The 13,122-nt window shown below is 40.3% G+C and overlaps 1 protein-coding gene across 1 annotated transcript; it reads right to left on the bottom strand.

Moving 5' to 3' along the window:
- Positions 1-8,267: 8,267 nt before the first annotated feature.
- LOC111693610 (ankyrin-3-like) lies at positions 8,268-10,551 on the bottom strand. The gene is made up of 2 exons (XM_023458715.1): positions 9,027-10,551; positions 8,268-8,948 (listed from the first exon to the last, which is right to left on the bottom strand). Exons 1-2 carry the CDS (start codon positions 10,326-10,328, stop codon positions 8,268-8,270), a joined length of 1,983 nt encoding a protein of 660 aa, XP_023314483.1. The 5' UTR covers positions 10,329-10,551.
- Positions 10,552-13,122: the final 2,571 nt, after the last annotated feature.

A 13,122-nucleotide genomic window follows, 5' to 3' on the forward strand; every position in this document is an offset into this window, starting at 1 on the left:
TTAAGTGGACGAGCAAACTCGATTTTTGTGTAAATTTCTTTTCGCAATTATTGCATGGATAATCTTTTCGACCTTCGTGGACTATCTTTTGATGTTTCTTTAACGTCGATTTTCGTTCAAATTTTTGCTCGCACTTGTCGCATGCGTAATCTTTGTGACCCTCGTGGACTATTTTTTGGTGTCTTGCTAAAATGCTCCGTTCTCCAAATTTCTTATCGCACTTGTCGCATGCGTAGTCTTTCAGACCGTCATGGACTACTTTTAGATGTTTGATAAGATTGCTCTGATCCCCAAATTTCTTCTCACACTTTTCACATGCATAATCTTTGCGACCTTCGTGGACTGTCTTCTGGTGCAAAAGCAAATGATGTTTAAGTCCAAATTTTTTCTCGCACTTGCTGCATTCGTGATCTTTTTGACCTTCATGGACTGTTTTTTTGTGCCTGATCAAAACATTTTTTTGTCCGAATTTTTTTTCACAATCGTCACACTTATAATCCTTACGACCTTCGTGTATCGTCTTTTGGTGGGACAGCAAAAGCCATTTATGTCCAAATTTTTTTTCACAATCGTCACACTTATAATCCTTACGACCTTCGTGTATCGTCTTTTGGTGGGACAGCAAAAGCCATTTATGTCCAAATTTCTTTTCGCACTTGTCGCAGGAAAAATCTTTGCTTCTCCCATGGACTGTTCTTGCGTGTAAGAGCGAATTCGATTCAATTTCAAATTTCTTCCCGCAATTGTCACTTAAGTAATCTTTGAGGACTTTAAAGGTAAAATCTTTCTGACCCTCGTGTACTGTCTTCACGTGAAAGAGCAAATGGGATTTTTTCCCAAATTTCTTTTCGCAATTGTTGCATGCAAAATCTTTGCAATGTTCGTGGACTGTTTTTATGTGTGAGTGCAAACTCCTTCTACTTCCAAATCTCTTGGCACACTTTTCACATAAGTGATCTTTGAAAACTTCGTGGAATATTTTTTTATGTTTGAGTAAAGTCGATTTATTTTCAAATTTCTTCATACAGTTGTTGCATGAGTAATCTTCGCGACTTTTGTGTACCAACTTTTGATGCGTAAATAAACTCGATTTTTTCACAAATTTTTTCTCGCACTGGTTGCATGCAAAATCATTGCGACTTTTGTGTTCTGATATTTGGTGTCTATTCAAATGACTTCGAAATTCGAATGTCTTTTCGCACTTGTCGCATGCGTAATTTTTTTTATCATTGTGAATTGTGTCCCGGTGGGTTATCATACTTGATTCTAATATGAATGCCTCTTGACAAATATTACAAACGTGTTGTTTATCTTCTGAAGAAAGTATGTTCTTATCACTCAACTTGACGTTTGAGACAATTTCCTCTGATTTATTCTCACTTTTATCCATTTTGGTGCCTCAAATAAACAACGGATTCTTCTATTCAGGAAATTGAATGAGTAAAACTTATCTATTGATGTTATAGCTCGTTTAATCGGAAATCAAAGCATTCAAACTAATTTGTTCTTATTATAAACACGATCAGTGTGTCAAGGAATGATGCGAAAATCGTTTATGATCATATTGTTTATAATCAAGTTACTGATTTATCTGTTATACATCATTCTCAAAATATTCGAAAAAATTGAATAGTCTAACTTGCTGACAATTCCTTCAAGGAATTTTTATGAGCGCTAATATTATAGTTCTCATAAATATATAAAACAATATGCTTGACGCGATGAGCCGTAAACTAAATTTCAACAATTTAATGTTTATTCGAAATATAAGTGAGATGTGATATATGTGGAAAGTCTTTTGGTGAAAAAAATAAGTTGAATGAACACATTTCCGCAGTTCATGAAAAAATCAAAGATTACAAATGCGGAGAATGTGGCAAATTTTTTGGACGAAAGGATAATCTGACGAGTAATATTGATGCAGTTTATTTGAAACTTAAAAAGCACATGTGCATAGAATGTAGGAAAGCTTTCAGTCGGAATATTGATTTGCAGAAACATGTGGGCGCAGTCCATCGAAAAATTAAAAATTAGCCATCCGAAGAATGTGACATCTTTTTGTCCGACTTTCGTGGATTGTAAAAGCAAATAAGGTATTAGTGGAGTGATTGAGGTATCTTATAGAATAAGCAAATAAAAATTGTTATATCGACGTCATCTACTGTAAAAAATAAACTGCAGTCGAACAGTTTATACGTTAATAGCAACTAAATTCAAGAACACAAACATTAAAATTTCTGAAGAGAAATGAAATTTTTTGTAAATTAATTTTTTATTTTGATACTGATTATTGAACTTTATTCAGAACTTCATATACTAAAATTTTAAAATCACTAAAAAATTGAATCCTCATTTAGATTCAGCGACTCAAATAACACCAAAGTTAACCATGGTAATCCGTAGATGCTAGACTTTTTTGACTTATATTTTTCCAAAATGTACGACACTAAACAATCTTTTTATTAATAGTAGAAATATTTCTACCATTTATAAAAGTATTCTTATTTTGTAAATAAATTCTTCTGGTATGTGAAAAGTAAAATTGACAATAAAATTACTTTACTTGAAAATAAAAAACCTACATCCAATTCCATATACGACGTCGTAGAGTAAGTAACAGCGAAAGATATCGTCAACTGCAGCATGAAATCGATAAACTAGTTTTATTTTGCAAGCGTACTACAGGCTGTATCTATTGCAACATTTCGATATTGAATACCCGCTCGCTCGAAGGAGGAAAATGTAACCTGTTCTCAAAAACTGATGACTTTTTACTTGTCGATCCCTTGATTTATATAGGTGTGATTGTGATTACACTACTGACCGAAGTAATTTGAATGACTGACATAAATATAAGTCTTTGTACTCATTTATTTCCTTATCTATTTACCAATGCATATCGCTTGCTCGTGCGCTGCCCAATGACCAGAATTTTAAATTAAACTAGCTCTGTCGTTACTCATATAACGTAGAAATTAAAATTTTTTACTTGTGGATTTGAAAGTGACATCTAGCGGACTAATTCAAAACTAAGTACAACGCTACGTTGATTCATCAAGGACTCGCATTAGCTCACCTTCAAGCGCATAAGTGTGATAAGTTACTGAAATAGACATTTTCTGGTCTTGAAGCGAAAAAAATTTAATTCAAATCAGATCGGAGAAGTTTCGATTTAGTTGTGAAGCCAAAAGAGAGATCATATTGAATTGAAGTAGACCCATGCAAATCAGTTAGCGTGTTCATAACTTTTTTTATAATAGATTATTGCGCCAACATATGAAGCATGGTAAACTCGCAATTGACAAAAAAAATTCCGATTAGTATTTATTTTCAAGTGTCATCAGGCTAAGGTTAGAACTGCCGATTTACCCTGACTCTTACTACAAATACATTATTCATTACAAAGCTCTGTGGTGAGCTTGGTTTTTACGTTTTTTTTTACCAGGATGAAGTTATTTTTGAAAACATTTGAGCGGGAATGTGAACGTAAAGCAGCGTGAGCTGCTAATTTAATATCTAAAACGTAGATTCATTGAATATTTTAAAAGCTTCATCAAGAAAATTAAATTATATTTTTTTGCATGATCAAAGGGGTTTCTCGCAGCGTTTTCTGAGTGATGGTGAAAGAGGAGCAGACGGGCTATAATTTAAGTTTAAACAAAAAATGCTAAGACGTATTTTTAAAATTTTATTTATTCATTTATTCAAATAATCTTAAAAATCTGCAGTATACTATATTAAACATTGAAAAATATAACAAGTAAGTTCATTTTTTTATAATTTGTATTCTAGCTGTTTTTTCACCGTCCGAAGTACTTCGAGTTCGAAAATAATGATCGAAGATCAACGTACCCGGATTCTCCGTGTGCCTTCTCGCTTCGCTCGTGAACTCCTCGTCGACGTAGGGCAACATCTCAAACAATTCGTGGTCAATAAAAAGTTTTATAATCGTCAGGACGTCGCTTAGGCACAATTCATATCCTCCACTTTCAAGACTCTCGACGACGTCCAGCAAGGCAGACGCCTGTATTATTTTTTTGCAATTTAATTCAGTAAAACCGCTGGGCCAAGACGCCATCTCTTCGAACGTCGACAGCGCGAAATGCCTCTCGGTGGGAAAGACGAAGCTCGACAGATCGGCGCCGCGACGCAGCAGAAACTCCACCATGTCCGGCATGAGACTGGCCACGGCCAATTCCAGCGGTGTCCGGCCCAACTTGTCGCGGGCGTCTACATCGATCGGACGATACTCGACGCGGCCCAGCTCGAACAGCATCTCCGCCATGAGCAAACTACCGTGGCCCAGCGAGATCGCGTGCAGAGGCGTCGATCCCGCGCGATCGGTCGCGTTCGGATCGGCGCCGCGTCTCAGCAGCGATTCGACCTCGTCGTCGAGGTCGTCCATCACGGCCGAGTGAAGCGGCGAGTCGCCGCCGCCGGTTTCTGGCACGAGCTCGAGAAACTTTCGAATCGCATCTTCGCAGCCGTACTCGCAAGCCACGTGAAAATGCGTCAATCCGAGCTTGTCGGTGAAATTGACGTCGAAACTGTCGTATATCTTGAATAGCTCATTGACGATGCTTTTGTCCGAATCGCATCGAGACGCGACGTGCAGAGGTGTGGTGCGACGCGACGATGGCTTGCCGTCTTCACCTAGCTCCGGCTCGTCCTTGTAGCCGGTGCGAGCCACGAACTCGATGAAACACTCTCCTGCGTCGACATCCTGGTCTCTTTTCACAGACCTTATCGAATGTTTAAGAAGCCAATCTATCCGATCGGGCCGTAAAAAGTCTCGAAGATTCGGAAGTTGGCCCTTCCATTCGCTGAATAATTTTTCCAGTCGACGGAGAAATTCGTGTCGCTCCTCGTCGATCTCCCAATTATACTTATCGCGCAGGCTCTTCAATTTAAATTTAAACATTGTTCAGCACTCTCACTGTTCACCCTCGACTATTTTTTTTTTCACGACAGGTAAATCCGCACTCGACTACGATCTTGCTTCGTCGGTGTATACGCTGCGAAGTCGCGTATCGAACTGAGCGCGGCGGCGCGGCACTGGTATCTGCACGTCGCACGCATCAACCCGCCGCACAGGCCACGAGTATATAGGTTTGAGTCGACAGCCTTTTAATAGCGCAATAACAAAACACGTATCGCACAACGCAAAGCGAGATTTAACTTGCATATATACGGCAAACAAGTATACGCAAGTTCAGCACAGACTTGTCTCTAACAAATTCTCGCGTCTACGAAGGATATCAATTTTGATTTGAGATAATTTACTTTTCAATCTCAATCAGGGGCCTTGTATATTTCTTATCTCGGAACGAATTCATTTTTTTAAATGAAAACTTCTCTAATCACGCTATGCGTGGGAGATCAAGCTAACGTGAAAAACGAAAGTTCGTTGATCGATCGATCGCGATGATCGATAGAAATTCATAGTTATATAGCCGCTTGGGTTGCCAAGTATTAGGCGCTCGTCTACTGTTACGCGCTTGGCGCTCATTGGCTTTGTAAAATCTATGCAGCGGCCTGTATAACTCTGTCTCTCTCTCTCTCTCGCGATACGAGTATTCGGGAGAGTCGCTCGATCGAACGATCGCACGCATGAGAAATAACTCATGCTTCGTGTATGCTTGGTGTCGCAGTCTCTGTATTCGCGACCCTACATGAGCACTTATGACTATTAGCGAGGCCTGAGATTACGACTAGTCGTAGCATCGGATGCCGATTGTCGGAACAAGCAGCTATCGCTCTGTGCAGCGAGCTTACTTATGACCCGATGAAGCGAGTCAATGCGAGATGCTGCGTGTGGCCTAGCCTGCCAGGCTCAAGTAATAAAGTTAATATTCAGTCTACCCGCTCGACTCTCTCTCTCTCTCTCTCTCACACACACACACACACACACACACACACACACACACACTCATATCCAACTAAGTAAAAGCAATCAAAGGGTGTCTTCTCTACCCACGCATACCAATTAATTTTTTTCTCGCCAGAGTAAGCTCGAGGACGAAGCTTTTCGTCGTGTTAACAATTATCTCGATCAGAGAGAACACGGAACAGGTTCTCTGGCTCGCATGCGTTACACCGCGCGGCCAGTTTTCACTCGCAGCAAAACAAGCTTTGCTTGTATAAGTCCATCGACGTGGACAAAAACCAACGATCCGCCTTGGACGGGCCTTTGAGCCACGCCAGCTCAACAGAGCGCGAGGAAGATCATCATCATCGGGCCATCGACGGCAATTGCGAGCAGCATCAGCTGTGGCTTGCAACAGCGGCAGCGAATTTCGGCATTGAGCGAACTTCGGCAACGAGCAGCAGTGATGGCGAGCACGTCTCGGCGGAGATGAACATCATATCTCTAAGTTTGATGTTGACAACCTCTCATATTATGAGCGACGCAACTTAGCGGTCGTGTAAGGTGTTTCTTTCTTATTCGCCCAACTACATCCGAGCGTGCGTTTTCGCCATACTTAACTTTAGGAAAATTTATCTCTTTCATTAAATAGTACGCCTGCTGTTTGCCGATGATTCTCGTAAAATTAATAGATTTTTGAGAGGAGATTTTCGTCGGCGCTTGTGGTGCCTTTATACTGCTTTTGCACTGTCGTCACTCTTGCTGCTAAAGTTGATCGACCTTTTTAGTCTTTTCTCATCAACCCGCGGTTGGGTAATCTTCTGTTGTGTCAGTCAGCCGGGCTCCCTCATATGCCTAGAACTCAAATTTTTTGATCGCGCGTGCGACACATTGAGCCGACGCTCTCTAGCGGCGGAGAACTCAACCAGGTTGCATTTGCCCTGTTCAAACATCTCTTTTTGGTACACCTTCTACGATAATTTCAGGCCAGAGTCAACAGTTCGAATCCCATCTCTTTACCGAATTTACTGAGATTCTAGGTTTAGAGCTTTTAATAACTACTGATGATGGTTTGATCGAGAGGTAACTGAGAGTAGTGAGATGCACTTTGTACGAACGTAAAACGTCAGAAAACCCAAAAGAAGAAAAAATTTAACTCGCAGAGTGTACGAAAACAGCTGTATCTCAGTAAATAATCAAAAATTTTAAGTTTTGAAAAATGCAATGGAAAGGGGACAAAGAATCCTACTCAAAAATGAAATTAAATTTTTTTTCGATTTCAAGCCCCCTTTGAGCCCTTAAGCAATTTTGATTTTTTGAGAAATTGTTTATTGCAATGACCAACAACACAAAGTCGCTGAATTAAAATATTTATTGTTTCTTCACACAAAAATCACTCGTCGCCGTTAGCGCGACCTCTTTCAATAGCTGTTCACGCTGTGGCGTCGTAACGTGTACCGAAACAGCGCGCGACTCGATGTCATAACTCGGAATGATTTGAGACTAAAGGTGCGCGCCGAAGCGATAATGTACACTGGGTCAACATCGATTCTGTCCGATGGAACGCCGGAATTTCCTATGCATAAACACATTCCACCACTTTGTTGGACCAGATAGAATCGATGTTAATGAAGTTGTATATCGATTATCGAATTATACAATACGAAGCATGGCGTTTTACGAAGGAGTGTAATACTTTAAAAAGTAATGCACTGTAAATATGCTATTTTTCTGTTGATTTCATGATATGCTAAGTATTAGACTTTTGTTTTGTAATGAAAGTAAATGTTGCTGTGAACGCCTGATTTCTCATCATGCCGCGCGAATTGAAAGACAGTCAATACAGAGATACTACGATATTATCAAATCAGATGGTTTTAATAAAATAATGAGATGACCAAATCGAAAAAAACTGTATGTCTCAATGGACACAAAAATAAGTAAAAGAATAAAATAAATGAAAAGAAACTCGGGCAGGGACATAAATTGGTTCTGCATCGCACAGTGTTGTGATCACATGTGATCGTAATTTTAGGTCCAAATGAATCGGATATCAAACATTTTTCTGAACTTTATAATATTATATTATTTATTGAATCGTTTACTCGATTACAAATCAATTTTATTATTTTTCATTTTTTGTTACTTTCTGAATTTTGAAACAAATAAGCTAAGTTGAGTTTTTACAATTGTATTTCAATTAAAAAAAAAGTTCATTTAATTCATAAGGATGCTTGTGCGCACCAAAAAAAAAGAATTTTAATATCATTGAAGATTCAAGTGAAAAAAATCCTCGATGCCCTTACCTAGAACATAATTTAAGTTAGTGAAACAAATTTATACTAGAGAAAAGTTAGAAAAAAATGAAATACCTTTGCTAAAGGCATCATACACTGGAGCTCTATTCCTTCCCATCGATTTCTGCCGCCAGGCATATTTTCAACCAATCCTCCTTCGTCAGCATATCGACGATCATGTCACAGCACAGAATCGGCAGCTGATAGCGCGTCAGCGACAAGAAAAATTCCAACGTCCAACGACGGCAGAATTTTCTGTACTTTATCTCGCACAGGAACTCGGTACAGGTTACGTGCATATGAAATTCTTTCGAGTTTGCTAGAGACATCAATTCCTTCATGGTGAATGATTCGGTCGCCTCTGAAGGTCGTAACTGAAGCAAGTCGTAGAGCGACAATTTCGGATTTATCATCTGATTTTTCGACGACTCTTCGAACTTTTTGTAATAACTTAAGTGTCTATTGATATCCACTGAATTATTCAACATGTGGTGTTTGGCGAAAGTTTTCATGATCGTCAGGGCTCCGACTCGTTCCATCTCGTATTTGTGTTTTTCCAGGCGCTCGACGCACGCCAGAACGCCACACGCTTGTTCCAATCTGAAATCGTACTCATCGCCCAAGTCTAAGTACGATTCGAATATACAGTCGAAGTCACTCTCGGTGGGAAAAACGAATTTAGATAGATCGGCGCCATTAGTCAAGAGTATATCGACGGAATTCGGCATGAAATTAGCGACGGCCTCTTGCAGCGGTGTCCGACCTGACTTGTCCAAGGCGTCTACCTGCACAGACAGATTAAGTTGACGGCTGGTCTCGAAAAACGTCTCCGCCAAGTCGTCGTCGTCAAAGTGGTCTCTTACGCAAATGACGTGTAAAGGAGTTGATCCATTCTCATCGGCCGAATTCGGACTGGCGCCTTTTCTAAGCAGTAATTCGGTTATCTTCTTGTTGCTGCGATTGACAGCGTCATGCAATGGTGTACTGCCCGACTTGTCTCGGGCATTGACATCGACCGTTTGGTGCATGTCATTAGTGACTTCAAAAAATAAATTAAACAATAAAGTCGTCGACTCATCGTCGGAGTATCTAGAGCAAATAACGTGTAAAGGCGTCGATCCATTTTTGTTGGCCAAGTGCGGGTCGGCGCCTCTTCTCAGCAGAAATTGGGCCACCTCCTTCAGGCCGCAGTCTAAAGCCAAGTGTAGCGATGCGTTACCATTCTTATTCTGCGCGTCGATTTGCACCGACTCATTGACTTCTTCATTGATGTTGAAGAATAGTTCCAAAGTTGCGGCATCATCGTGGTTGTGTCTCTGGCAAATGATATGCAGAGAAGTCGATCCTCTCTTATTGACTAAATTCAAGTTTGCGCCTCTTCTCAGCAGCAATTCGGCTACCTTCTTGTTGACTTTTCTCACAGCCAAGTGCAATGACGTATCACCCCCTTTTTCCTGGACGTCAATTTGCACCGGATGATATTTTTCGTTGCTGAGCTCGAATATCATCTCGGCGAAGTCGACATCGAGTTTTTCTTGGCTCACGATATGCAGAGCTGTCAGTCCGTCTTGGTTAGATAGATTTGGATCGGCTCCATTAATCAACAGTAATTCGACTACTTTTTTGTGTTTGTGTCGAAGGGCCAAGTGAAGAGACGAGTCAGCTGTTTTGGGCACGACCAGATTCGGATCTTGACCGAGCTCGAGAAATTTCTCAACGACGTCGACGCAGTCGTACTGGCAGGCCAAGTGAAAATGCGACATTCCCGATTTGTCGGTGTAATTCACGTCGAATCTTTCGTATATTTTAAACAGATCCGGAATGATCGAACTGCGATTTATTTTAGCTGCCCAGTGAATTGCAGTGGTACGACGCGACGATGAATCGCCGTCTGCATCGACTTGATGTACGTCTTTGTAACCGGTTCTAACCACAAATCCGATAAATTGGTCAACTAGAGTTGCATTGAGTCTGTTCAAGCTTTTCACACTCTCGACGAGAAGCCAATCCACTTCTGTGCCTCGAAAAATATTCCGAAGATTTGGCAGTTTGCCCTTCCAATCTCCGACTAACGGATAAAGCTGTCGGAGAAATTCGACTCGATCTTTTTTAATCTTCCAATTGACCCCTTCTCGCATGATTTTCAATTTCTTCAAACAGTTCATGTCGTTATAAAAGCTAACACAACACTCAATCGCTTATTTTGATATGTAATATTTTCACTTGTGGTTTCAACGTAACAAAAACTCACTCAACACTCAATCGCTTTAAGCAATTTATATAAATTTTCACTTGTCACGAGAATCACTCGAACTGTAATCGAACAAGTCGACGCAATCTTTTATTTGTTTACGCTGCGGTGTCGTAACGACTACTGACCAGTGCACAGTGGACGACACGACGTGTAGCGTGACACTGCGCCAGCCGCCAACTGAGCGCCGTCGTCTTAACCTCCATATTTTCAAAACAAGTGGATCGAACGGCTGCCCGTGGGCCTAAGCAATTGTGTAAACTGTAAACATATCGAATAGCACAGAGTGAAATGAGAAGTTTCGGAGCAACCGACCGGCGCTTATTATTGTTTTGTCGTCGAGTACATAATTGAGTATATGGTCCTTGTTTTTTGCTGTGTAATGCAAATATAAATTGATGCTGCTACGAACGTCAATTTTTTCCTGTTATTTCGATTTTTTACTGTGCGACTAAAATTACTGAGACATTGTAATTTGCACGATTTCATGAAGGCCTTTTTTCACGTTAATACTATAGAATGAGCGTGATGCCAAAAAAGTTTTTTTTACATTTAATCAGGCCGAAGAAAAACGAAACGAGATTCACATCAAGGTATGAATTGGTTACAGTGCACCGACAAAATAGGAAAGCTTTTTTTATTCATAGCCTGCAGAATTTTCCATTGCATGCTTTAAAAACCCCATACATCTCTCGCTTATTCTGCAGTCTAATCTACACTACACGTTTATCTATAATATCGCTTTGTATCTCTTTTTCTCTTGCTCCCTTCAAACTATCAGAATGTAAATGGTATGAACGTTTTTATCAATTTTTTTTATCCACCGCTGTTATCACTTGTTACAGTCGCTGAGATGATTTTTTGGTTTTTACGCTGAGGCGCCGTGATGTGTTTTGAACTACTGTACTGAATATACATGCATACATTACGACTTTTACAAAACATAAACACAAGAACCACCTTTTGATCCGTAAAAGTACGCAGGAAAATTACGAAAAAAATTTATTACAAAATTTTGATCACTACGGTGGCATGAAATTCTTTTGAAATCGAAGGTTTATTATCAATAAATAAAAGAAAATAATATTATTGAAAAGTTGTATCTATTTTGATACTTACAGCAGTACATATGCAAACATGAGAGTGAACCACTTAGACATGCTCGTTCGTTGCTTACTGAGAAAATCGACTCGTTCAGCGTTCATAAGTAAATTGTCGAAATGAATCATTGTTTTGTTCTTATGTGACACACGGATTTTGGCGAAACAGTTATCTTTTCTCGTCAACCAAAAGATTTAGAGTTATTTAAAAAAGTTTGTGTAACGCTTAAATTAAAAGAATTAGCTCCGCTCACAAAAATTTGCATACAGTATTTTAAAGAATCAACTTTTCCCAGTAAGTAAAGTTAATGAAAGCAAATAACGAAATAAAATTCAATAATGAAAAAACAAGGAAATGAAAATAAGGAAAAAAGCATGTTTTTTCTCACAGTACCATGTGACACCAATAAGTTACTATGAAGATAGACGTGGTCTCTGGGGACGGATAATAGTTTTTCCGCGTGCTCGTCATAGTACAGGTATTAGATAAAAAAAGATCTAGTGGATTCAAGCCCTGCAAATTGATTAAGTTTAAATCGGTGCCGTGTCTCCGTAGCAATCGTACGCCGTGCATAAGGTCGTACGCGGAAAAACTATTATCCGTCCCCAGAGACCACGTCTATCTTCATAGTAACTTATTGGTGTGCAAAAGCAATGGGGCAACACACCGCTGCACTTGGCCTCTGCGCAACGGCAACAACAAGACGCACTCGAATTGTCATTGAGACGAGGCGCCGATCCAAATATTTGCCAATGCAACGGGATCGACTACTCAGCACATGATGTGTTAAAGGCACGAGGGTAATAACGAGTTTGCGAAGAAATGTTTCAAAATCACCGAAGATAAACATCAACTGGTGCAAGTCGACGCCTTGAGGCACAGATTGCAAATTTTTGGTCGCCCGCGACTCGCGAGCTGCTGCTGGGCTCAGCTCCGGCCTGCACAAAACAATGCACATCTCTCTCTCTCTCTCTCTCTCTCTCTCTCTCTCTCTCTCTCTCTCTCGTTGTTCAAAATGCGTAAAAAATTATTGCGTTGCAAATTACCATCTTTACTGGATGAAAATGTTTTTTCATCCACCACGATGGTCCTCATCCACATGTCGGGCGTCCAGTGCCTGAAATTCTGAGCATAGGCAAGGCGGGCTGCCTCGTTCAGCTCCGTCAAATTGACTTTCTTACTGGCGCTGCGAAAACGTAATTTTGTCCTATTTCTCACGGTTCTTCGCACAGTCTCATAGCAGGCATTGAAATTCAGCTGCTGCGCCAAAGTCTTTAACGACTCAAACGGAGCAGCTGTAATGGCATTTTTCAATGCCTCCAATGCATCGTTGCCGATAGCGTACGGCCGTGAGTTATGCCGGCGTTGATCGACAGCTTGTCGGCCATCGCCTTCGGCATCAAATTTTATTTTCCACCGTCTGACTGTTCTTTCCGAACATCGGAAATACGCGGCCAATACGTTGCGATTTACACCGTGATCAAGTAAAAATCGCAATACGGTCAGATTCGCGTCGGTAGGCACAAACGGCATTGTTCAAAGAAAAACAAAATTTTAACAAATAGCGAAACTGAAATAAATGCACAAATCACCGAAGACAAGCGCAA

Source organism: Trichogramma pretiosum, unplaced genomic scaffold (genome assembly GCF_000599845.2).
Source record: "Trichogramma pretiosum strain Unisexual culture from Peru unplaced genomic scaffold, Tpre_2.0 scaffold75, whole genome shotgun sequence".
Taxonomy (NCBI): Eukaryota; Metazoa; Arthropoda; class Insecta; order Hymenoptera; family Trichogrammatidae; genus Trichogramma; species Trichogramma pretiosum.